At 44.3% G+C, this 25,793-nt stretch overlaps 2 protein-coding genes across 3 annotated transcripts in view; one reads left to right on the forward strand and one right to left on the reverse strand.

Annotated features, from left to right (window-relative positions):
* Positions 1–4,937: 4,937 nt before the first annotated feature.
* aurkaip1 (aurora kinase A interacting protein 1) lies at positions 4,938–20,773 on the forward strand. 2 transcript variants are annotated; one of them, XM_080215113.1, is made up of 4 exons: positions 4,938–4,985; positions 6,359–6,456; positions 19,240–19,697; positions 20,602–20,773. In XM_080215113.1, the coding sequence occupies exons 2-4, from the start codon at positions 6,405–6,407 to the stop codon at positions 20,716–20,718; spliced, it is 627 nt and encodes a 208-aa protein (XP_080071239.1). In that variant the 5' UTR covers positions 4,938–4,985; positions 6,359–6,404; the 3' UTR covers positions 20,719–20,773. The 2 variants fall into 2 exon arrangements, with proteins under 2 accessions (XP_080071239.1, XP_080071240.1); XM_080215114.1 differs by lacking the exon at positions 4,938–4,985 and adding an exon at positions 5,380–5,793.
* A 1,685-nt stretch (positions 20,774–22,458) lies between these two features.
* Positions 22,459–25,793, reverse strand: part of acap3a (ArfGAP with coiled-coil, ankyrin repeat and PH domains 3a) — a 331,287-nt gene continuing 327,952 nt past the window's right edge. The window contains exon 25 of the mRNA XM_080215115.1: positions 22,459–25,411. Coding sequence (XP_080071241.1) covers positions 25,305–25,411 — 107 coding nt within the window. The 3' untranslated portion in view covers positions 22,459–25,304. The remainder of the gene's footprint in view (positions 25,412–25,793) is intronic.

A 25,793-nucleotide genomic window follows, 5' to 3' on the forward strand; every position in this document is an offset into this window, starting at 1 on the left:
CATTGCCAGATCTGGCAATGAACATATCAAGCACAATCAGAACCTGCTTTCCCCTGCTAAAGCTGCTCACTAATATCACCTTGCAATGTCCCTTTCCTGTGTCCTTTCAAGGTATTTTTCTGTCTCGAACTTCCATTTACTCCCATCCTTAAACCTGCCATCTCTATTTTGGGATTCTCTTTTTTGTAGTTCCCATGTTTGAGCCTTTCCAGTAAGTTTGCCATTCCTGCCACTGTGCAAACGTCCCTAAATCAATGAGAGAAATTAAATCTTGTGACTCTGACTCCTATTTTGAGTTAAAACAAATAACCAACAAAACTAGATCAAATAAACAGAGGCACAAATTAAAAGGATATCCTCTTAAAGATATATTCTTGAGCAAAAAAAAAGTTAAAACATCAAACCAAAATGTGACTAAGAGAATCAATAAGGCAATCAACCAGTTCCTGCGATGTCCACCAGGCACTGAAGGCTTCAACAGTGCCATTAGACTCCGTGTTCTCCCTCTTTAGGGACACCCGGCCATAAATGTAGCCATTGTAGAGGGGCAGACAGGCGGGTCGGATGACTTCCTTGGTTGCCTGCTGCCTGGACCTGTTTATGGCAAGTTTGACTGTGCCTAGGAACAGGTTCCCTGTGACTGATGCATTTTTCCTCCTCATCTTTCTCTGCAGCCTTTGATGTGTTTAACAATATCATCTTCCCATACCTCTCTGTTAACAACAGCATGTGTCTGCCCTCACCTGGTTCCATTTATCCAGTCAAAGCTAGAGAATGATCTCTAGCAATGACTTCTCTTACCCCAGTACTGTTACCCTAGAGTGTAGCCTTGGGATCTTCTTCACCCTCTTCCATTGTGAATTAACCTGAAGACATAGATAGGCTTATCTCCCTTTACAAAGGTCGATGACAACTGCTGACTGATCCATTATCTCTGCTTTGTCAGACAAGCAGCAGTTTCTCCCAGTTAAACATTGACAACTGAAGCCATTCTCTTTGGCCACAAACTCTATCCTCACCACTGGTTTAATGGCTCTCCTGGCTACTGTCCAAGGTTGAAGTTGACTGTTCACCATAGTTGACATCTTTTTAATTTTAGTCCACTCATTTTCATAATATTGATTTTAAAAGAGTACATTCATATGGATTACATGATGTTACAACTTTTGCATTAATTCTTTGTTCTTGTGAGACTCCAGGACTCCCATACAATGGATTCCCAAAGTGCATTTTGTACAGTGTAAAGATTGAGAAATGATTTTTCATTATTAAAATGTTGTCAGGCAGAGCTGATGATATGTGTGAGTTAGGTTCATTGGCCATGCTAGTTGTCCCTTAGTGTCAGGGGAATTAGCAGGGTAAATGCATGGGGTAACAGGGCTAGGACCTGGGTAGGGTTGTTGTCAGTGCAGGCTCAATGCGTTGAATGGTCTCCTTTTGCACTGTTGGGATTCTATGATATTGGATTGTACTATTGATACCACATTGTCTACAATGGAAGACATTGTCTGGGAGAAGAACATGAGCACTCACGAGCAAGTAAAGTGGTGAGGGAGTGAAGAATTAGCTTTCACATGTTTTCCTACATCATATATTTCTACAATACAACAGTGACCACACTTCAAAAAGTACTTTATTGGCTGGAAAGCTCTTTGAGACATCTGATCGTGAAAAAGCACCATGCAGTTATTTTTTGATATATTAAAGTTCTGTTCTAATGTTTCCTTATGTGGTTCAGTGTCAAATTTTGTTTTGAGAATCACCCTGAGAATCTCCTTCAGATATTCCCACCTTGCACCCACCGTGATCTGTAGCTGATTCACAACTCTGCTACCTGACACATACCAAGCACTGTTCACCCATCAGCCATGTGCTTTCAGACCTACGCTGGCTCCAAATTCGTTGACGCCTCCAATTTAAACTCCGCATTCTTGTTTTCAAGTCATTCCATGGCCTCGTTCCATATCTTTGTAATCTGCTCCAGCTCTACAACCCTCTGAATTCCTAAGATCAAGGAAATGCACTATCCAAGATTGTGTTGGAGGGAGATGCAAGCAGCACTTCCATTTCAGAAAGGAATCAGGTAGGCATCTGAAGAGAAAAAAGGAATTGCAGGATCAGGGCAATAGTTTGGAGGAGAGGAACTAGCTGAGTTGTATCATCTGTTGCAGAGATATGGTACAGGCACACTAGGCCAAACAGCCTCCGTCTGTGCTGTAACCACTGTTCATTTCACTCTCCAATTCTGTCCTCTGCTGTATTCCCAGTGTTACTTGACTTGCCATTGACTACCAGAACCGTACATGCTATAATTTCCTCTTTAAACCTCACGAATTCTCTTTCATCCTTTAGATGCTCTTAGAACCTGGATCCATTGTCCTCATTACTGTTTTAGTATCAGTTATAATCAGCCATGATTGAATGGCGGAGCAGACGCAATGGGCCAAATCTACTATATCATAGTCTAAAACTACTTGATGGAGCTTTTGGTCAGCTCTCCTGATCTGCAGCTTAGTGTCAGATTTTACTTGATAATCATTCCATTGTGCAAACCGCTGCCTCGGAAAAGCAGCCAACATAACCAAGGACCCCACACAGCCAGACATGCTCTCTTCCACTTTCTGCCATTGTGAAAAAGATAGGCCACATACCAACTGACTCAAGAACAGCTTCTTCCCTGCTTCCAGACTTTTGAATGGATCTACCTTAAATTATGTTGATCTTGTCTACACCCTTGCTATGACTGTAACAGCACATTCTGCATCCTCTCCCTTCTTTGTCTATGAATGGTATGCTTTGTATAGCATGCAAGAAACAATACTTTTCACTATATACTAATACGTGACAAAAATCAAATAAAAAAATTTACTGTTTTAAAGGTGCTTTGTAAATGCCAGTTGTTGTTGTAGTTATTGGTAACATCAAAATTTCTCCCATCCTCGATTTCCTCTCTTCACAGGCACACTCTTGACCCCCTCAACTTCAACAGCTAATGACATGAAGCCATAAATTAAAATATTCACCTATAGGGGAGCCAACCTCTGGAAAGGTACATCCAGATGTCACATGCCCTGCTCCCATCTGATTCAGATAGGTGCAACAAGTATTCCAGAAAACAGCAGCATTAAAATGGCCACAAGTGTTACAGGAGCAGTAAACATCCTTCACACCTGGTTTTCACTCAGTGGAAGTGGTTAACTCTCTTCCCCTGGAGAGTATTAATTAAATCTCTCCATCAGATGAATATTAAGAGGCCAAGACTTAATGGTTTAGTTTTAGGACAAAGGGACCTGGGGGCTCCTGACTGCTCTCTAGATTCTATCCTCTACAAATGTCATCGAAATTGATTATTCGTATTTAAACCAGCAGCAAATTCCATTCCCCTATCACTCCAGTGGTCACTGACCTAAATTGGCTCCTGGCCAAGCGATGCCTTGTTTTTAAAATTCCCAGCCTTGTTTTCTGATCTCACTATATGACTTTGTCCCTCTTTGTCTCTCTAATCTCTGTTGGTTCCACAACCCTCTGAAATATACATGCTCCTTTAGTTCTGGTCTCTTGTGCAACCCCAGTTTTAATTGTCATTCATGGTTGTGACTTCAGTTACCTAAGACCCCAAGCTCTTGAATATCTCTCTACGCCTCTCTGCTTCTTGATTGCTTCTTTAAAACACTTCTTAAAACCTTCCTCGTGCACCCTAATATTTCCTTATGTGGCACAGTGCCATGTTTTTTTTAAGCTTATTTATTAGTGTCACAGGCAGGCTTACATTAACACTGCAATGAAATTATTGTGAAAATTCCCGAGTCACCAGACTCAAGCGCCTGTTCAGATACACTGAGGGATGCCAATGCATCTAATCAGCACATCTTTTGGACTGTGGGATGAAACTGGAACACTTGAACAAAACCCACACAGACAAGGGGAGAGTGTGCAAGCTCAACACAGACAGTGACCCAAGCCAGGAATTGGACATGTTCCCTGGCGCTGTGAGGCAGCAGTGCTAACTGTGCCACAATGCTGCTTCTGTGAAGTACCTTGAGATATTTCACTATGTTAAAGGTGTTATATAAGTTGCTGCTGCTGTTGTAGATCTCAACTGAAGGTGGAAGGGCATATTGGAAAGCTATTTAGCAAAACATATGGGATCTTGGGGCTTTGTAAATAGAGATATTGGATACAAAAGAAGGGAATTTATCTTGGACTGTTATAAATGTCTGGTTATAGGCCATGCTGCACCCAGTTCTGGAACCAGGAAGGATGTGTGGAACAGTGTCCTTTAAGGTGCAGAGGAAATTTACAGACTGGTTCCAGAAATTAGGGATTTTGGCTACAAGTTTAGCTTGGAAGGTTGGAATTGTTTTCTTTGGAACAAAAAATATTCAAGGCACATTTGATAGAGGTGACAACAAGTTGACGATAGGTTTGGATAGGGTTGACAAAGAAAAACTGATCCAAGGACAAGGGAACACACGTAACATTTTGGGCAAGAGATGCAAGGGGGATATGAGGAAGAACGGTTTTACGCAGTGAGTAACAATGACTTGAAATGTGTTGCTCGTGGCTGGAGTGTAGATGATGGATGATTTCCAAAGCAAATTGGATGAGCACTGGAGGATAATAAATTTGTAGGGTTACAGGTTCAAGGATCGAAACTGAATGGATTACTCTGCGGGGAGCTGGCATGGATTCGATGGGACGAATGTCTGAGCTGTGGCTATGAGGAAATTTCTCCAAATCTGGGCATCCAAACCCAACCTGCGCTTTCCGAAATTTGTTTGTTCCGAACCCTTCAAATCTGTGAAATCTCTATAATTTTTATTGTTATTATTTATTGTCAAAGTGTTTCTCGGAAGAATCTACATTCACTCTCAGTGTGAAGAATAAACCCGGATTGTTTGTACTGCGGAACCTTTGTTCCTGCCCCGGCACCGGGGGGATGGCTTTCTGCGCTGCTACCGGAAGTGCGGGATATTCAGGACGGGGTGAGTTGCCGAAGTCCCGGTCACCGTTTATCTGTTTTAGTTCAATTCCTCTCCACACTCCATCCACGCCCCCTCTCCCACTCTCCACGCCCCCCTCCCACTCTCCAGCCCCCAAACTTTCCATCTACACCCCCTCACTCTCCATCCACACCCCCCCAGTATCCATCCCCCTACTCTCCATCCACATCCGTCCCTCAACTCTCCACCTTGCCCCCCCAACCCTCTACCTTGCTCCCTCCCCAACCCTCTACCTTGCTCCCTCCCCAAAACCCTCCACCTTGCCCCCCCAAAACCCTCCACCTTGCCCCCCCAAAACCCTCCACCTTGCTCCCTCCCCAACCCTCCACCTTGCCCCCTCCCCAACCCTCCACCTTGCTCCCTTTCCTGCCCTTCCTTAGGGCATACTCAGGCTGTGTTCCATCCTGGAGAAAAATTGTAGAATCCCTATACTGCAGAAGGAAACCATTCCATCAAACCTGCACCAACAAAATCCCACCCAGACCCTTTCTCCATAACCCCATCTATTTATCCTGTTAATCCCCTGATACTAAAGGGCAATTTAACATGGGCAATCAACCTAACCCTCACATCTTTGGACTGTGGGAGGAAACCCATACAGCCATGGGGAGAATGTGCAAACTGATTTGATCTTATTTATTATTGTCACATATTAATATACAGTGAAAAATATTGTTTCTTGAGCATTATATTGACAAAGCATACCATACATAGAGAAAAAAAGGAGAGAATGGAGAATGTAGTGTTGCAGTCATAGCTAGGGTACAGAGAAAGATCAACTTAATACAAGGTAGGTCCATTAAGAGGTTGAATTAAAGCATTGTTAGAGAGTTCAAAAGAGTTAGAATAAAGTTTTAGAAACATAATACAAAAGTAAAAGAATTAGAAGGAATGCTAGGCGCAGCCTACAAGAAGTCGTCATGCCCTGGTGCCGTCATGGATCAAGAAAATCCAACATGGACAAGACACCAAAGGCCGGAATTGAACCAGGGTCCCTGGGAGCATGTGACAGCAGTGCCAACTGTCATTGTCAGTGCTCAAAGAAAATGACAATTTTACCAGGTATAAAAATATTTAGAAAGGCAGGGGATGGTTGTTTGGATGACAGTCAAGCATTATTCAGTTGGGTAACAGATCTTTTTGCTTTTTGAAATAGGAAGACAGTATGTCACAGGGATGGATGTATTAGTTGACATATGGCTAGAGTGTGGGGCAAGTCATGTGACAAACCTCCAGAAATACATTTAATCATTGTTGGCAACTCTATTCCCTCCCTTTTCACTCCCCTTGCCTCCCCCATATATTTGATGTTCTAATGGAACAGAGACTAACTACACACCATATTTCTTTTTCAGATAAAACCGAGGGCTTTCCCCATATGCTCCTGAATGAAGAAATATAATGTTTCTGTCAAGGTTGGCTTTGCAACTTGTGAAAGTACCTAGATTTCATGGTAAGTTGAAGTCAGAAACAGTTCAGGTCAAAGAAAAACCATTTGCCCCATCATCATTACTAACACAGTAACCATAGAACTCAGAAATCTAGTCAGTACTTCTCTGCAAGTCTGAAATATAATTCCCCTGCTCTTTTCTTCCATTTGTTCAGTATCATTTTTTGCTTTAACTATTTATCCAACTTCCTATTTTTGTCATTTCTCTGGCTGAAATGCAATGTTCCAACTTTCTTAAAGAAGCAGCATTCTTGACTGACTTTCTGGTTAGTTGTTTCCCAGGTGATGAGTATGAAAATGAAGATTTAGTGGAGAGGCAATGGCCTAGTGGTATTATCATTGGACTATTAATCCAGAAACTCAGCTAATGTTCTGGGGACCCAGGTTCAATTCACACCATGACAGATGGCAGAATTTGAATTCAATAAAAAAACTGGAAGAATTTACTGATGAAGTGAAATCACTGTCGGTTGTCAGAAAAACCCATTTGGTTTATGAATGTCCTTCCGGGAAGGAAATCTACCGTCCTTACCTGGTCTGGCCTACAGAACCATGGGGGAACTATGGATGGGCAATAAATGCTGGCCAGCCAGTGACCCCCATGTCTCACAAATCACATTTAAAAAACTGTAAAAGGAGCTATGTTATGGCTCATGTAGGATCCAACAATATAGGAAAGAGTAGAATGTAAGTATGAAGGACTTTGACATTGATGGTAATCCTGTGATTACTCCCAGTGCTACACACTGACCAGGTCAGGGGGAAGCAGATTAGGCATTTCCATCTGGCTGGATAGACAATGTAGAAGAAAATGTTTTAATTTTCTAGGAAAGGACAATTTCTTGATAAGAACAAGCTGCACAAAAGAAAAAGGCCTCACTGAATTGGGCAGGTACCACTGCCCTGATTGACCAGATAATTAGGGAATTCCCCAACCCCACTAACCCCACCTCCCCAACCCCACTAACCCCCCCCCCTCCCCAACCCCACTAACCCCACTACCCCCCTCCCCAACCCCACTAATCCCCCCCTCCCCAACCCCACTAATCCCCCCCTCCCCAACCCCACTAACCCCCCCCCCTCCCCAACCCCACTAACCCCCCCCCTCCCCAACCCCACTAACCCCCCCCTCCCCAACCCCACTAACCCCACCTCCCCCCAACCCCACTAACCCCACCTCCCCCCAACCCCACTAACCCCACCTCCCCCCAACCCCACTAACCCCACCTCCCCCCAACCCCACTAACCCCACCTCCCCCCAACCCCACTAACCCCACCTCCCCCCAACCCCACTAACCCCACCTCCCCAACCCCACATCTCTTATCCCCATTTCGAGTGCTGGAGCGGGCACAATATCTACTTGTATGAAAACATAATCCAGGAATGTAACGCATCCATATTTCCGATCTGAAATGGATATTGGTGTCTGTCACATTTGATTTTGTCTTTTTAATTCTTTTGAAGGCAGGCCATTAAAAAACTTGTTAAAATAAGGAGATGTGAATCATTAATCTACTTAATTCACAGCATATGAATAGCCAGAGTGACAGTAATGAATGGGCTCACTTAATTTGACCTGTATTGTCACCAAAATGAACCAGCTCCTCTTTTCAGCACCAGTGGGTCGTCTTGCTTGATTAGGATCTTTTGCATTCATCTGGGAGGGCAAAACATTGGTCTTGGTTTAATGTCTCCCTCAACTCCATTGTTTGCTGGAGCAGACGAGTGAGGGAGCAGAGAGTCAGATAAGAAATTACCTGTTAAAAACCTGTTTAACTAAGTTTAAAGCACTTTCGTAGTAAGAACTTACCTTGTAGAACTGTAAAGCATTTTTGTGGGCTTTTTGTATTTACCGCTTTAAGAATTCTAAGGGAGTGGATAGCAGGGATTGGTGGGTCAGCAGGCTTTAAAACAGCGCCAGGTTTAAAAGGAGGCCTGGTGTAGACAGTGGGCAGCAGAGTGAGAGGGAAGCAGAGTGAGCTATTAGGGCTTAGGATCAAAGGGCTGGGGAGAAAAAGGGCCAGGTAAGTTCGTGTTGAAATTTTCAATACTACTACAGTGAATAATGGAGGGGCATGTGATGTGCTGTTTCTGTATGATGTGGGAGCTGGTGGACCCCAGCGTCCTTCCATGTGACCATGTCTGCAGTAAGTGCAGATTGCTGGAGGAGCTCCAGCTCAAGGTAGATGAGCTGGCCTCTGAGCTTCAGACACTGAGGCTCATCAGGGGGAGAGGGGGTGCCATTGTCAATGAGGTGCAAGAGACATCCACCCCCCCTAGACTGGCTAACTCTAAGGGTCAGGAACAAGAGGGGGCTGCTGAGAGGAGGAAGGAGGGTGGGGACCGGATGAAGGAGGGTGGGGACCAGATGCCTCAGCCTGTCAATCTGCATAACAGGTTTGAGGTTCTTGCTTCCAGTCTGGACGAGAACGAGGGAGGTGAGGTTGGTGAGCAAACTGCACACAGTACAGTGATGCAGACGCAGGATATAGGCAACGAGAAGGTGATAAGGAACGTAGTCGTAATTGGGGATAGTGGGGTTAAGGGTATTGACACTGTCCTGTGTCACAATGACAAAGTGCACAGAAGGGTGTGTTGTCTGCCTGGTGCTCGGGTCCAGGATGTCACATCTGGGCTGCAGAGGAACCTGGAGTGGGCGGGTGAGAATCCGGTCGTTGTAGTACATGTGGGTGCCAATGACATAGGCAAAATGCAGACTGAAGATCTGGGGAGGGAGTATGAAAAGCTGGGAATGGAATTAAAAAGTAGAACCGACAAGGTGGTTATCTCTGGATTACTACCTGAACCGTGTGCAGACGGGTGTAGGGTTGATAAGATTAAGGAAGTGAATGGGTGGCTCAGGGATTGGTGTGGGAGGAATAAGTTTGAATTTATGGGGCATTGGCATCAGTATTGGGGTAGGTGGGACCTGTTCGGGTGGGATGGGATTGGTCTGAACTGTGCTGGGACCAAAGTCCTGGCGAATCATGTAAATAGGACTGTAGACAGGGCTTTAAACTAATTGGTGGGGGGGGGGGGAGGGTGCGAGGGTAGGTGACATTACGGGGTCTAAAGTTAAGGAGAGGGTACAGGTAAGGGAAGAGGCCGAGGATGTCCCAATAATAAAGGGAGTAGGGGGCGTGAGTATGGTTGGTGGCGTTCTGGCAAATAGGGTCCAGGTGAAGGCTGGGATGGAGGCACTTTATCTAAATGCACGAAGCATTCGGAATAAAGTGGATGAGCTGGTGGCGCAGATCAGCACAAATGGATATGATCTGGTGGCCATTACAGAGACGTGGCTGCAAGGTGACAGGGACTGGGAGCTGAATGTCCAGGGGTATCAAGTGTTTAGGAAGGATAGGTGGGAGGAAAAAGGGGGGGGGCGTAGCTCTGCTGATTAAGGATAGCATCAGGGTGGTAGCAAGGGATGATATAGGAACCAAAGAGCAGAAAGTGGAATCATTGTGGGTGGAGATTAGGAACAGCAAAGGGAGGAAGACGCTGATGGGTGTCGTCTATAGGCCCCCAAATAATGATCTGGAGGTGGGGCAGGCTGTTAACGCACAAATAAGTGCGGCGTGCAGGAATGGAACGGCGATAATTATGGGGGATTTCAACCTACACATTGATTAGTCGACCCATGTCGGACGCGGTGGGCTCGAGGAGGAGTTCTTGGAATGCTGCTGGGATAGTTTCCTTGAACAGTGTGTGTTGGAGCCGACGAGGGAGCGAACTATCTTGAATCTGGTGTTATGTAACAAGGCGGGTAGAATTAGGGACCTTGTGGTGAAGGATCCTCTTGGGGAGAGTGGTCATTGTATGGTGGAGTTTCTGGTGCAGATGGAGGAGGAGAAAGTGGGTTCCCGGACACGCGTCCTTTGTTTGAACAGAGGGGAGTACGGTAGGATGAGAGAAGACTTGGTGAATGTTGACTGGGGGAGCGCGTTAGAAGGTAGGTCTGCTGAGGAGCAGTGGAGGATCTTTAAGGAGATCTTTCTTGGTGCTCAGCAGAAATTTATTCTGATGGTTAAAAAAGACCGTAGGAGGAGAGGTAATAAGCCGTGGATAACGAAGGAGGTGAAAGAAAGTGTTAAATTAAAAGCGGAGGCGTTTAGAGTAGCTAAGAGTAGTGGGCGAGAAGAGGATTGGGAGAGGTTTAAATGTCAACAAAGATTGACAAAGAAGTTGATAAAGAAGGGTAGGAGAAACTATGAAGCTGGGCTAGCGCTTAATATAAAAAAGGATAGCAAGAGTTTTTATAAATATATAAAAAGGAAGAGGCTGGCTAGGGTGAACGTTGGACCCTTAGAGGATGAGAGGGGGGACTTAGTGATAGGGGATGGGGAAATGGCTGAGGCCTTGAATAACTTTTTTGTTTCGGTCTTCACGGAGGAGGACGTGAATAATTTGCCGGATGTTAGCGATGGAAAGATGGTAGGAGTGGAGGGTCTCAATGACATTATTGTTACTAGAGAGGCGGTGCTCGACAGACTGGAGGGACTGATTGTGGACAAGTCCCCAGGACCGGATGGAATGCATCCGAGGGTTCTGAAAGAAATGGCGGAGGTGATAGTGGATGCCTTGGTCGTTATTTTCCAAACGTCGCTGGATTCCGGGGAAGTGCCGGAAGATTGGAAAATGGCTAATGTTACGCTGTTGTTTAAGAAGGGCGGCAGCAAAAGGCAGGGAATTATAGGCCGGTTAGTTTAACGTCTGTTGTAGGTAAAATGATAGAATCCGTCATCAAGGAGGAAATAGCGAGGCATCTTGAGGGGAATTGCTTGATAGAGCAGACGCAGCACGGTTTCATTAAGGGGAAGTCGTGTCTGACGAATTTATTGGAGTTCTATGAGGAGGTGTCTAGGGCGGTGGATAGAGGAGAGCTGCTGGATGTGGTCTTACTCGATTTTCAGAAGGTGTTTGACAAGGTACCTCACGAGGTTATTGCAGAAGGTAAGGGGGCATGGAGTTGGGGGTAGGGTGTTAGCGTGGATAGAGGCTTGGCTGTCTAATAGGAGGCAGAGAGTGGGGGTCAATGGGTGCTATTTGGATTGGCGGTTGGTGACTAGTGGAGTGCCCCAGGGGTCGGTTCTGGGGCCTCAGCTATTTACCATTTATATAGATAATCTGGAGGAGGGAATGCGTACTCGTTAGAGTTTAGAAGAATGAGGGGAGATCTCATTGAGACATATAAGATGATGAATGGGATGGATAGGATAGAGGTGGAGAGACTCTTCCCACTCAGAAAGGACAGTAGGACTAGGGGGCACAGCCTCAAGATAAAGGGGGTGGGCTGTTTAGAACGGAGTTGAGGAGGAACTTCTTCACTCAAAGGGTGGTGAATCTCTGGAATCCTCTGCCCGTTGAAGTGGTGGAGGCTGCCTCGCTAAATATTTTTAAGACGCGGGTTGATGGGTTTTTGGTAAACGAGGGGATTAAGGGTTATGGGGAGAGGGCGGGAATGTGGAACTGAGCCACGACAGATCAGCCATGATCTTATTGAATGGCGGGGCAGGCTCGAAGGGCTAGATGGCCTACTCCTGCTCCTATTTCTTATGTTCTTATGTAAAAGATGGCAACAGTGTAGCACTCACTCTGTGCTGCACGGAAGTTCCAGCCTAGGTTATGTGCTTAAGCCTCTGGAGTGAGTTATTTTTGTTCATTTATGCAATGTGGATGTTGCTGGCTAGGCTAGAATTCATTACTTGTCCTTAATTTCTGTTGAGAAGGTGGTGATGAGCTGCACTGCAGTCTTGAGGTGTAAGTACACCCATCGTGGTGTTAGTAAGTGAGTTCCTGGATTTCGGCCCAGCAACAGTAAAGGAGTGGCATTATATTTCCAAGTCAAGACGATGGGTGACTTGGAAGGAAACTTTCAGGTGGTGCTGTTTCCCATGTGTCTGCTGTCCTTGTCCTAGTTAGTAGCAGTTGTGGATGAGGAAGGTGGTGCCCACGGAACCTTGAGTTGTTTCAGTGCATCTTGTGGATGGTGCACAATGCTGTTATTGTTTGTGGGTGGTGGTATGAATGAATGTTTGTGGAAGGGATGCTAATGAAGTGGACTGCTTTGACCCAGATGGTGTCGAGCTTTTGAATGTTGTTGGGAGCTGCACTCATCCAGGCAAGTGGAGAGTAATCCATCACACTCCTGACCTGTGCTGTGTAGATGTTGGACAGTTTGGGGAATCAGGAGATGAGTAGTTCACTGCAGAATTCTTAGCTTCTGACCTGCCCTTGTAACCAGTGTATTTATATGGCTAGTTCAGTTTCTGGACAACGGTAACCCTCCCAGGATGTTGATACTGGGGGTTGAGCAACGGTAATGCCATTGAAAGGCAGGGGCAATGTTTAGATTCTCTCTTGTTGGAATGGACATTGCCTGGTACTTGTGTAGCACGAATGTTACTTGTCAGTTTAAGCCTGAATATTGTCCAGATCTTGCTGCACTTGGACATGGACTGCTTCAGTATCTGAGGAGTCATGAATAGTGTTGATCATTGTGCAATCATCAGTGAATGTCCCCACTTCTGACCTTATGACAGAAAGAAGGTCATAGGTGAAGCAGCTGAAGATGGTTGGATCTAGGACCCTGAGGAACTCCTGCAATGATAATATGGAACTGAGTTGGTTGACCTCCAAGCACCAGAACCATCTTCCTTTGTTGAAGGAATGATTCCAATCAGATTTTCTCCCAATTTCCTTTGACTTCAGTGATGCTCGGGGCACCTTGACGCCTCACTTTGTCAAATGCTTCCTTGCTGTCAAGGCAGTCACTGTCACATCACCTCTGGAATTCAGATCTTTTGTCCATGTTTGAGCCAAAGCGGCAATGAGTTCTAAAGTTTGGCTGAACCCAAACTGAGTGTATATGAGCAGGGTATTGTTAAGTAAATGCTGCTTGATAGCACTGTTGATGACTCCTTCCATCACTGCTGATGATCAAGAGTAGACTGATAGGGTGGTAATTGGCTGGGTTGGATTTGTCATGTTTCTTGTGTACAAGACACTCCTGGGCAATTTTCTACATTGCTGGGTAGGTGCAAGTGTTTTAGCTCTTTTGGAGCACAAGTCTTTAGTACTATAGCTGGAATATTATCAGGGCCCATAGCAACATCCAGTGTCTTCAGCCATTTCTTGACATTACATGGGATGAATTGAATTGGCAGAAGACTGGCACCTAATAGTGGGGATGCCCCCCCACCCCCCAACCACCACCACAATTCATGCCTAGATGTGACAAGTTTGCACAGTCTAGATCTAATCCATTGGTTGTAAAATTGCTTAGCCTCTGTCTGTAACTGGCTGCTTAAGCTATTTGGCATGCAAGTAGTCCTGTATTGTAGCTTCAGATAGAACATAGAACATTACAGCGCAGAACAGGCCCTTCGGCCCACGATGTTGCGCCGACCAGTTAAAAAGCAATGACCCTCTAACTTAAACCAAACCCTTTCCATCCATAAACCTATCCACGGATCTCTTAAATGCCCCCAAACTAGGCGCATTTACAACTGCAGCAGGCAGGGCATTCCAATCCCTCACCACCCTCTGGGTAAAGAACCTACCCCTGACATCCGTCCTGTAACTACCACCCCTTAATTTAAAGCTATGCCCCCTCGTGCTAGCTTTCTCCATCCGAGGAAAAAGGCTATCACTGTCCACCCTATCTAAACCTCTAATCATCTTATATGTTTCAATAAGGTCCCCTCTTAGCCGCCTTCTTTCTAACGAAAACAACCTCAAATCCCTCAGTCTCTCCTCATAGGACCTCCCCTCCATACCAGGCAACATCCTGGTAAACCTCCTCTGCGCCCTCTCCAAAGCCTCCACATCCTTCCTATAATGTGGGGACCAGAACTGCACATAATACTCCAAGTGCGGATGCACCAGAGTCTTGTACAGTTGCAACATGACGCTGCGGCTCCTAAATTCAATCCCCCTACCAATAAACGCCAAGACACCGTATGCCGTCCTAACAACCCTATCTACTTGATTCCCAACTTTCAGGGATCTATGTACACATACACCTAGATCCCTCTGTTCATCCACACTATTCAGAGTCCTACCGTTAGCCCTATACTCCACACATCTGTTATTCCTGCCAAAGTGAATTACCTCATACTTTTCCATATTAAACTCCATCCGCCACCTCTCGGCCCAGCTCTGCAACTTGTCCAAGTCCCCCTGTAAACTAAGACACCCTTCCTCACTATCTACCACACCTCCGACTTTGGTGTCATCAGTAAATTTACTAATCCACCCAACTATACCCTCATCCAGATCATTTATAAAAATTACAAACAGCAGTGGCCCCAAAACAGATCCCTGAGGCACACCACTCGTAACTGAACTCCATGACGAATACTTACCATCAACCACCACCCTCTATCTCCTATCCGCCAGCCAATTCCTGATCCAATTACCTAAATCACCCTCAATCCCATACATCTGCATTTTCTGCAGAAGCCTTCCATGGTGAACCTTATCAAACGCCTTACTAAAGTCCATATATACCACATCAACTGCCTTACCCCCATCCACCTCTTTGGTCACTTTCTCAAAAAAATTAATAAGGTTAGTAAGGCACGACCTACCCTCCACAAAACCATGCTGACTATCTCCAATCAATTCATTACTCTCCAAATAACTATAAATCCTATCCCTAATAATTTTTTTCTAAAACCTTACCCACAACAGAAGTAAGACTCACCGGTCTATAATTCCCAGGGAAGTCTCTGTTCCCCTTCTTAAACAATGGGACAACATTCACCATCCTCCGGCACTATACCTGTGACCAACGACGACCTGAAGATCAGAGCCAGAGGCTCTGCAATCGCCTCTCTTGCCTCCCAGAGAATCCTAGGGTAAATCCCGTCCGGCCCAGGGGACTTATCTATTTTCAAACCCTCAAGAATATCTAGCACATCCTCCTTATCAACTGCAATACTGTCCTGTAACCCAGTGTTCTCCACAGCTACATTTATGTCCCCCTGCGTGAACACCGAAGAGAAATATTGGTTCAATGCCTCTCTAGTCTCTTCCGGCTCCACACACTAATTCCCACTGCTGTCTCTAACTGGCCCCAATCTTGCCCTAATCAACCTTCTGTTCTTAACATATCTATAGAACGCCTTAGGATTCTCCTTAATCCTATCAGCCAAAGTCTTCTCATGTCCTCTTTTAGCCCTTCTTAACTCACTCTTTAACTCCCTCCTAGCCAATCTAAAGCTTTCTAGTGCACTACCTGAGCCCTCAAGTCTCATCCGGACATAAGCCTCCTTTTTCTTTTTAACCAGCAAACCAACTTTCTTAGTGCACCATGGTTCCCTAGCTCTACCAATTCCTCCTTGCCTGACAGGGACATACATATCAAGGACTCGCAGTAGCTGCTCCTTGAAAAAACTCCACATTTCGGATGTTCCGAGACCCTGTAGTCTCCTAGTCCAACCTATGCTTCCTAATTCTCTCCTAATAGCCTCATAATTACCCTTCCCCCAGCTAAAACTACTGTCCCGAGGTTCATGCCTATCCCTTTCCATCACTAAGGTGAACGTAACCGAATTGTGGTCACTGTCACCAAAATGCACACCAACTTCCAAGTCTAGCACCTGGCCTGGCTCATTTCCCAGCACCAAATCCAATATAGCCTCACCTCTAGTTGGCCTATCAACATACTGAGTCAAAAAACCTTCCTGCACGCTTTGCACAAAAACTGACCCCTCTGCGCCTAATTTCTCGGTATGCCTGGTGTTGCTCCTGGCATGCCCTCCTGCACTCTTTATTGAACAAGGATTGATCCCCTGTTTTGATGGTAATGAGGGACATGCCCAGCCATGAGGTTATAGATTTTGCTTGTGGACAATTCTGCTGTTGCTGATGGCCCACAGTGCCTCGTGCCCAGTCTTGAGTTGCTAAATCTATTCAAAATCTACCTCATTTAGCATGGTGGTAATGCAATGCAACATGATGGTGGATATCCTCAATGTGAAGATGGACTTGGACTCCACTATTAATACTGTTGTGCATAGATGCATCTATGCATGGCAGGTGGGTTGGTAAGGATGAGGTCAAGTTTGTTTTTCCTTCTTGTTGGTTTCCTTACCATCCTGATGACAGACTTGGCCAGTTCAGTCAGTGGTGATGCTACTGAGCCATTCTTGGTGATGGACATTGAAATCCCCCACCCAGAGTATATTCTGTGCCCATGCCACCCTCAGAGCTGCCTGTATGGTGTTCAACAACAAATGCTGGATCCATAACTTTCTAACTTTTGGTGATAGTGCTATATGTCGAGCCCCTTGGAAAGCATGTCACCATTCAAGATTAGATTAGGTAGATGAATCAACGGGTGCAGGAATTGGGCAGGTAAATGTCATTGTGGCTATGTCTTTGTGTGGAAGGTAAATGCCTACATGCACTGGGTGGGACAAATGTCATTGCTTCCTTGTATTGCAATGTTCCATGGAGTCTTTCACAAAAGTTCCGTTGTGACTGCAACTGTTTGTCATTTTGCAATGACCATTAACCGCTTTGTTAACCATTAACTGATAAAGTCACGTAACCCAAGTTGGCACGTAAAATGAACAATAATAAAAACATGGGACCATGACTAGTAATATTGAGACTGTCAGCGATTCAATTTCTAAATTGTGATGAGATGCAGTTCCCTGTTTTGCAGTTCCATTTGTAATACATTTGGTTTTCCTCACCGTTTGCTTTTCAGGAGGGCATAAAATCTTAGTTTGTTGAAGCTCTCTTTCATGGTGTGATCAGCTAGTGAAACATTATTTTACCTTTTAAATTACGTGACTTTGAGGAGCTTTATCGTCTGAATGGCGATGTGCAGAGAGGACCTTCGCAAGCAAATAATTAATTGCCTCACTGGTTAGCAGTGTGGCTGAGCTCTGACATTCACAATATAGTATTTAGACAATGTTTATTCATACATTAACCATGATATGAAAATATACAGACTTTTCCAGTGTAAGTGGTTAATTTCTCAACCAAGAAATTTCAGTAACAGAAGCATTGGTAAATTCCAGAGGTTGTGTTGTGCATGTTTTCCTGTGTCTGTATGGGTTTTCTCCAGGTACCCCATTTTCCTTCCACAGTCTGAAAAACATGCTGGTTAGGTAAATTGGCCATGCTAAATTCTCCCTTGGTGTACCCAAATAGGCGCTGGAGTTTGGCGACTAGGGGATTTTCACAGTAATTTCATTACACTGTTAAAGTTTACTTATTAGTCACAAGTAAGGCTTACGTTAATACTGTAACGTAGTTACTGTGAAATTCCCCTGGTCGCCACATTCTGGTGCCTGTTCAGGTCAATGCACCTAACCAGCATGTCTTTCAGACTGGGAGAAAACTGGAGCACCCGGAGAAAACCCACACGGACATGTGTAACATGCAAACTCCACACAGACAATGACGCAAACTGGGAATTGAACCCAGTAGTTAGCAGTGCTAACCACTGTGCCACCATGCCACCCACAATGTAAGCCTACTTGTGACACAAATAAAAAAAATTTTTAAACTTGCTTTATGGGGCAGCAAAATACATTTCCTTCGAGTCAGCTAGTGACCAGTTATTGTTGCAGTGTCATTTCAACAGTTTCCTGTTTAAAGTGATTGAGCAGCTGAAGCCAATACATTGCTAACAGATTTTCTGAATCCACATATGACAAAGTAGGTGCACATTACAAAGGATTTATAACACCAAATTAGGCCCAGTCTGCCACTGAAATTATCGAAAATCTTCCTAGTTTGAAGGTTTCCCAAATGACCAGTCTCTGTGGTCTAAACACTGACTTAATTGTGTTGCATAGCGGAAAGGAGATTGTAAACCTAATTTATGTTCAAGTTTTTTGGTTTCTTCAAAATGTTGTTTTACTTGGTCCCCTTTCAATGTTGCCCTTATCCTTGGACAAAGGTAGATGTAAGTGAGGTAGATGTTGTTGTTGGTGCTGTCAGTACTGCACTATGGTTTTGTTTCATTCATTCATGGGTCATAGGAATTGCTGGCTAGCCAGAATTTTTATTGCCCATCCCTTGTTGTCCACAGGTATTTAACAGTTAACCATATTGCTGTAGGCCTGAGTCACACATAAGAACATAAGAAATAGGAGCAGGAGTAGGCCATCTAGCCCTTCGAGCCTGCCCCGCCATTCAATAAGATCATGGCTGATCTGTCGTAGCTCAGTTCCACATTCCCGCCCTCTCCCCATAACCCTTAATCCCCTCTCTTATCAAAAACCCATCAACCTGCGTCTTAAAAATATTTAGCGAGGTAGCCTCCACCACTTCAACGGGCAGAGAATTCCAGAGATTCACCACCCTACATAGGCCAGACCAGGTAAGGATGGCAGATTTCCTTCCCCAGAGGACATTAGTGAACCAGATGGTGCTTTCTAACAATCAACAATGGCTTTATGATCATCAGTTGATCTTAATTCCAGATTTTTTTTTTATTGAATTCAAATTCCACCATCTGCAGTGGTGGGACTCGAACCCGGCTCCCCAGAGCATCAGCTGAGTTACTGGATTAATAGTCTAGCGATAATACTGTTAGGCCATCGCCTCCCCATAAGCCTCCATAAGAATGTGCTGTTTGTCTGTGAAGTGGGGAGTCCTTCATGCCTATATCTCTACTTCCTCAGTGGCATGTCTCAGTTTCTCCAGAAAATCGAGACTAGAACTTGAAATGTGTTCCTCAAACAATTCAGTGCTTTTGCAAAAGACTTAAACTAAAATAGCTGTTGGATTTTATGCAAACTCCATTTTGTTTATAGGAATGCGATCTGTCCTTGGTTCTGCTACTCAGCAATGTAAAGCACTATCCAGAAACTGCGACACACAGCCCCATCAAACTAAGGTGAACCCACAGCGCTGGTGTACATTGGAGCCTGAGCTGGAGGAGTTCTTGATTCCACGGAAACTGTCCATTAGTCCATTAGAAAGTTGGTTGACGATTAGGTACTGTCTACCCAGATTGGATCAAAACCCTGAGCAAAGTATCGGGATAAATGACCGACATCCTTCTCAGGAGTATGGCTGCCCTTCGACTGAGGGAGCTCTGCACTTTGGAGAGAACGAGGAAGCGACAAATGACAACATTGATAAAATCCAGTGTAAAAATGTACTGAAAATCCGCAGGAGAAAAATGAACAGGCACAAGTACAAAAAGTTGCTAAAGCGTACAAAATTTTTACGAAGACGGATCAAAGAAAACCGCAGGCGCAGGCGACAAGTAAGTTAATGGAATGACAGCCACACAAAATGTTTGGACTTTGTCAATAAGCCACCTAAGCAAATGGGACACGTGTAAATATAGTTTAAAGGATAAGCCAACATTAATTCCATGAGAAATAGTTTCACAGTATTTACATTTCATATCCCTGATTACTGTGTTAGTGGTACAATAATGAACTAAAGGTCACTATTGTACCATTCAACTATTGAAGCACATTGTGCCATACACATTTATCATAACATGTTGTGCCTCTTGATAAATGTGTTAAAAATTAATGAAAGCAAGTAAGTTCCCACCATCTAAGATTTCTCTTCCCACCTCTGTGTTTCTCACAGACATTGGAATATTTCATGATTACTGACAGGCATACAAAATGAGAGTCAAAATGCATTGTTCTACCCTTTTTAAGCCTGGGTCATCATTCAGTGCAATGTTGGCTGATATTCTATTTGAGTTTCAATTCATAGAATCATAGAATTGTTTCAGATAATTGGCCATTCTTCATATATCAAACAAAATTGGGAGTTGCAAATTGTTATTTGTGTGTGTATATATAAATAAACGTGCGTGTGTGGGGGATGATGGACAGGGCAGGAATGAAAACTTCATTCAACCATGTGCCCACCTGACATACACACAACCAGTTAACTACTGTGAGCCACTGGCTGGCAATGGGGAACAGATGTGACAGAAGCTTCTACCCCACCCTGTCCCTCCATTTCCTAGAGCCAGTTATTCTTCCTGCCTGTGGTTAGCCAATGCAGTCCTTTATCACAATTCGAATTTCAGATATTCCTGACCTTACTTGCACAGTTCAATATCAACGCATGTGTATGTGATTTAGTAAGTATCCTGCAGAGAACAAGGTATAATCTATTTTTCCGACCCTGTGTTTTCACAGGCGAAGTTTGAGAAGGATTTGAAGCGAATCTGGAAGAAAGCTGGACTGAAGAAGCCACCAGAAGGTTGGCAGGCACCAAAGATATTTGTGAAACGATACCATGGGAAATCTGAATGACATGGGAACAGCAGCTGTGTTCTATATAAAGTGAAAGAAAATGTTTTGAAGAGTAGTTGTCTGGAGTTCTATTTTAAAACTGTAATGATTCATGTCCTCTTTGTAAAGAGGAAATGTGGTCGACTATGGGATAAAATGGATGATTCGCTGATAAGTTTAAACTTTGAATTTGTGAGTTAGATATTCAGCTCAAAAATAATGAGGTATTTTCTAACAATGACTGGCATTTAGATAGTGCTTTTAAAATAGTCAAATATGCTTCACAGGAGCATTATCAAACAAAATTTGACACCAATCTGCATCAGGAGAAATTAGAACAGGTGACCCAAAGCTGGGAGCAGGAGGTCAGTTTTTTGGCATGCCTTGGAGGAGAAGAGAGGTTTAGGAAGAGAATTCTCAAGCTCAAGTTCTCAACAGCTGAAAACATGGCCACCGACAGTCAAGTGATGAAATCAGGATGGGAGGAGTGGAGAGAGGGTTAAACGGCTGGACGCGGTTTCAGAGATAAGGAGGGCAAGGAATGGCGGGATTTCAAATCCAGGTGAGAATTTTCAAATGGTGATACCAGACTGGAAGCTGATGGGTGCGAGGTGAAAGAGACTTGTTGCTAGTCAAGATGCAGGCAGCAGTGTTTCGGGTGAAAGGATGGTCATCCAGGAGGTAAAAGCATGGATGGGAACTTCTGTAGCAGATCAGCTGAGGCAGGCATGGAATCACATAATATTATGGGAGTGGAAGTTGGCAGAATTGTAGTTGGAGAGGTTATGGATCAAATAGGTTTCCATGGTTGCGAGCTGTGTGGTTCATCCTCAGACAGTGACCGAGAAAAGGGTTGGAATAAGTGGCTGGAGAACAGTGTACATGGTGGGACCAAAACCAAAGTGAACTATAGGCTCACCTAGCTCCTGGGTAATTCCAAAAATAAGCACGAGGTACATGAGCCATACATCCCAAGGAGCTGTCTTTGTAATTACTTGCTGTCGCTGCACGTTTTGGGTGTTTTTTGGTACAAGTACAGCAAAGTCTCTCTGTCAACATGTAATTATGTCATGACATTCAAGAACTATCCTGTGTTTCTACTATTGCAAACGTGAAGAACCTCACATTGCCGCACATTATACACCATTCACAGCAGTAAGCCATTTAGCCCTTTCAATTTGTTCCACTATTCAACAAAAACCCCTCAACTCCATCTACCCATTATGATTCCGTAACCTTGAACCACTCAGTCAGCAACATGAGCCAATCTCAGATTTAAAATTACTAATTGAGCTATGTTTCAGGTTTAGAAATATGAGAGTACTAAATAGACACTATTAAGGAAGAAGGGTCAAAGAGGGAAGATTGGTGTGTGGAATAAAGGGGGGAAAACACATCCATTTAAGGTGATAACTTTAAGGAGAGTAAATTCACAGACTGGGAATGAGCAAATCTGTGGGAAGAACTTCCAGCCAGGGCCATCGGAAGTTCTAGCTCACATTTTGAGAAGTTTATTAATTAGTGTCACAAGCAGGCGTACATCAACACTGCAATGAAGTTACTGTGAAAATCCCCTAGTCGCCACACTCTGGCGCCTGTTCGGGTACACTGAGGGAGAATTTAGCATAGCCAATGCACCTAACCAGCACGTCTTCCAGATTGTGGAAGGAAACCCTCACAGACATGGGGAGAATGTGCAAATTCCGCTCAGGTGGTGACCCAAGCCAGGAATTGAACTCGGGTCCCTGGCGCTGAGAGGCAGAGGTGCACCTGGAGGAAACCGATGCAGACACGGGGAGAACGTGCAGACTCCACACAGACAGTGACCCAAGCCGCGAATCTAACCGAGGCAACAGTGGTAACCAGAGTGCCATCAGGTACAGTATTGGAGCAAGACAAATATAAAATCTCATCCTCACTGTTGAGAGTAATATTTTGGTTCAGTTAAGTTTCTTTTGATGTTTTGTTCACAGTGCACGAGCAGGGGCTGTTTCCTCCCACAATCTGAAGGACGTGTTGGTTAGGTGCTTTGGCCATGCTAAATTCTCCCTCAGTGTACCTGAACAGTGTCTTTCTTGTTTCATTTACTGATGTTTTCTTTCCTTTAAAAAGAGAGGATAAAACCCAGCTCAAGTAGGTTCAGAAACTGGTCTGCAGATTTCAGGCAGGGGTATAGCCTCACCACTACCTCCCAGTTAGAATAGTTGCATGTTGGACAGATGTGGTTTCTGCCCCAAATGTCCAGAATTTGTCTGATCCAGACCTTCCCCGATCCTGGAATTCTGACTCATTTATTCAGTTATTAAGTGAAGGCCATTGTTTCAAAAGGAGAACTTCTAAATGTTTTAGTTGGAGAGAAAGAAGGCTCACCTACTGGTTGGGAACTTAATTTGACAGTGGTAGTTGCAAGTTTAGGCACAATGTGATCACACAAAAAAAACATAGCAATACTGGAATGTTTAACAAACAAATCAACTTTATTCTTAAAGAATATCTGTATAGAATCTCTATACATGCTGCATATGAAGCAGTTTTTTTTATACATAGAATAACAGAATTTTATAGCACAGGAACAGGTCATTTGGCCCAATCGGTCTTTGCTGATGTTTATGAGACTTTCATTAAAAATATACAAGGTTGATATATTACTTCCTGCTTCCTAGACTACATTATGTACAAGGCTGCATTTGAAAATGGCAAGCTCTGCAGACTATACCCGTATAATCTGCCCTTTAAATCTTGTTTTTATGATACAACAAAGCAAATACATAAAGTGGCCTGTCGCATGCTTTGGAAAAGTACTAGCCCTTTAAATACGAGTTTGTAATAAATAATATTTTATTAGAAAACTGTAAATGATCATTCCACTAAGAAAGTGCTGAGAACAATTTTATTCATTATCCCAGGCTGCCCCTCTCCTCCCTCCTCTTCCTCACTAAAACCCTCCTTTATCTTCCCTCCCTGAAGGATCATTTAGAACTGAAACATTAATTCTGTTCCTCTCTCCACGGATGCTGCCAGACCTGCTGGGTTTATCCAACATTTTCTGTTTTTAGTCCATTCGTGACCCTCCTGAGACCTCTTGCCCAACTAACCATTGGTCGTTTCCACTGCTATCTCACAGCACCAGGGACCCAGGTTCAATTTCAGCCTTGGGTGACTATCTATGTGGATTTTGCACATTCTCCCTGCGTCTGCATAGGTTTCCTCCAGGTGTTCTGGTTTCCTCCCACAGTCCAAAGATGTACAGATTAGGTGTCTCATAGTGTCCTAGGATGTGTAGGTCTGGGGGATTAGCGAGAAATACGTGGGGTTGCAGGGAGAGGGTCTGGGTAAGAACAAGGAAGGAGGGTTGGTACAGACATGATGGGCTAAATGGCCTCTTCTGTACTGTAGTGATTCTATGATATTAAATGATTGCCCAGTGGTTGTTCACTCATGCAGGGGGAAACTTAAATGTTTTTGTCTGAATTAACCTCAGTGGGATTCACTGGAAAAGATGATCAGGAACAAGAGCACCCTCCTTTCTATTGTCAAGGTGCTAAGGCCTATTATAGATGCTTCATTTAACCCATGTCAGCTCACTTATCACATATAAGGGGAGTTTGGAGGATTTCATCTTCAGATTTGTGAGTGTCAGTAATATCTTAAACTACCTTATGGGCAACAATTAATTGGGAATCTGCTCAACAAACCAGCTGATCTTTTATTATGATCCCTGGGAGAAGGATGTCCTGGCATTGGGAAGAGCCAGGGGAGTAAATACCTCACCCAGAATGAATACAACTGGAGGCAGCTTGATCTGTCAACTGAACAGCCTCAGCTTAAATCAATCCTGCACAGAACGCGTAGGCATCACGCACTTTTACAAATATCATACAGTATTGCACAAGTGTTAATAAACATCACAAAATGAGGATTGAGACAAGTTCACCGGCACACATCAGCATCGTGATACATTGTCATTGACTCAAAACCTCGGTGTCCCACCTTGGATTGGGTTGGGAGTTGGGGATGGTGCTTGGGAGAAATCACAGTTCCCTTAACATCCATAACACTGGATTATCGTATCACCTTAAATTAGAAAGAAATGCTTCCAACGTTCGCCCCTCTTCCCCTCACACTGCGGGCTCAAGCCAGGATCCAGTTCAACATCTCGTGTATCTTAGCCATATCCTTCGCAGCTGAGCTCAGATGATGAGTTTCAGCAACAGCAAGATAACATGGACTAGCTGGACCCTTCCCTTACCAGAATCACCCCTCCAACATCCCCCTCACTGCCCAGCAGGAGTATAGAATCATCGAATCCTACAGTGCAGAAGGAGGCCATTAGGAGAAAGGTGAAGCTCACATAAAAACATTTCTTTCAACTCACATTTTAGATCTGTATCCTACAACTTACGGTGCTTCTGGTAATAAATATCAGAATTGTCAAGTGTTCTCGGTCCCTAGCTGGAGCCCTGGGATTGATCCAAGCCACTCTCGTGTCCTCAAGGTCTCACTGGCATTGATTGCACTTCCTCGTGAAGTGACCATCACCATCAGCAGGTGAGCAACACACAAGTCTCCAGGGAACCTGAGCATGGGCCTCGGGGAAACCTCTCCAGCTACCTGCAGGAATGGCTGATGTAGAAACTTCTCCTGTTCAGTTTCTCGGGATTGTTGGACGCCATGTGGGAAAATTCCCTAAAAATGTCATGGTACGTTTCATCGCCTGCAAGAAGGAAAAGAAAAATGTACTTAGTTGGGATCGAAAGATGTTTTACAAGACAATGAGAGGGGGGTGCGGTGGGTAGCACCACATTTGGTGTATTGTTTTTAATGCCTCTTTATTGGTAGGACCCAGAGAGCCTACAGCATCAGGAATGGGAGGCTTGAGATCTTAGGCCTGACCTCAATTTGGACACTGAGGGCTCCGAGGAGATTCAATAAGCGATTAGGATCTGGTTTGCACCTATTGAAAGGATGGTGGAGGCAGGTTCAGTTCTGGCTTTTACAAAAACCTTGGACAAGAACCTCAAAGGAGAAAAAAAAGATGCACGACTATGGGGAACAGATGGGAGAGTGATATAAGCAGAATTGTTCTTCCATAGATA

This window comes from Carcharhinus amblyrhynchos, chromosome 30, assembly GCF_965287045.1.
Source record: "Carcharhinus amblyrhynchos chromosome 30, sCarAmb.v2.hapA, whole genome shotgun sequence".
NCBI lineage: Eukaryota > Metazoa > Chordata > Chondrichthyes > Carcharhiniformes > Carcharhinidae > Carcharhinus > Carcharhinus amblyrhynchos.

Excerpts from the sequence above, each read along its gene's own strand:
- aurkaip1 (XM_080215113.1), top strand. The coding sequence starts at position 6,405 with ATGTTTCTGTCAAGGTTGGCTTTGCAACTTGTGAAAGTACCTAGATTT. Across the intron at positions 6,457-19,239 it reads GAAAGTACCTAGATTTCATG|GAATGCGATCTGTCCTTGGT; the intron begins GTAAGTTGAAGT and ends TTTTGTTTATAG. Across the intron at positions 19,698-20,601 it reads ACCGCAGGCGCAGGCGACAA|GCGAAGTTTGAGAAGGATTT; the intron begins GTAAGTTAATGG and ends GTGTTTTCACAG.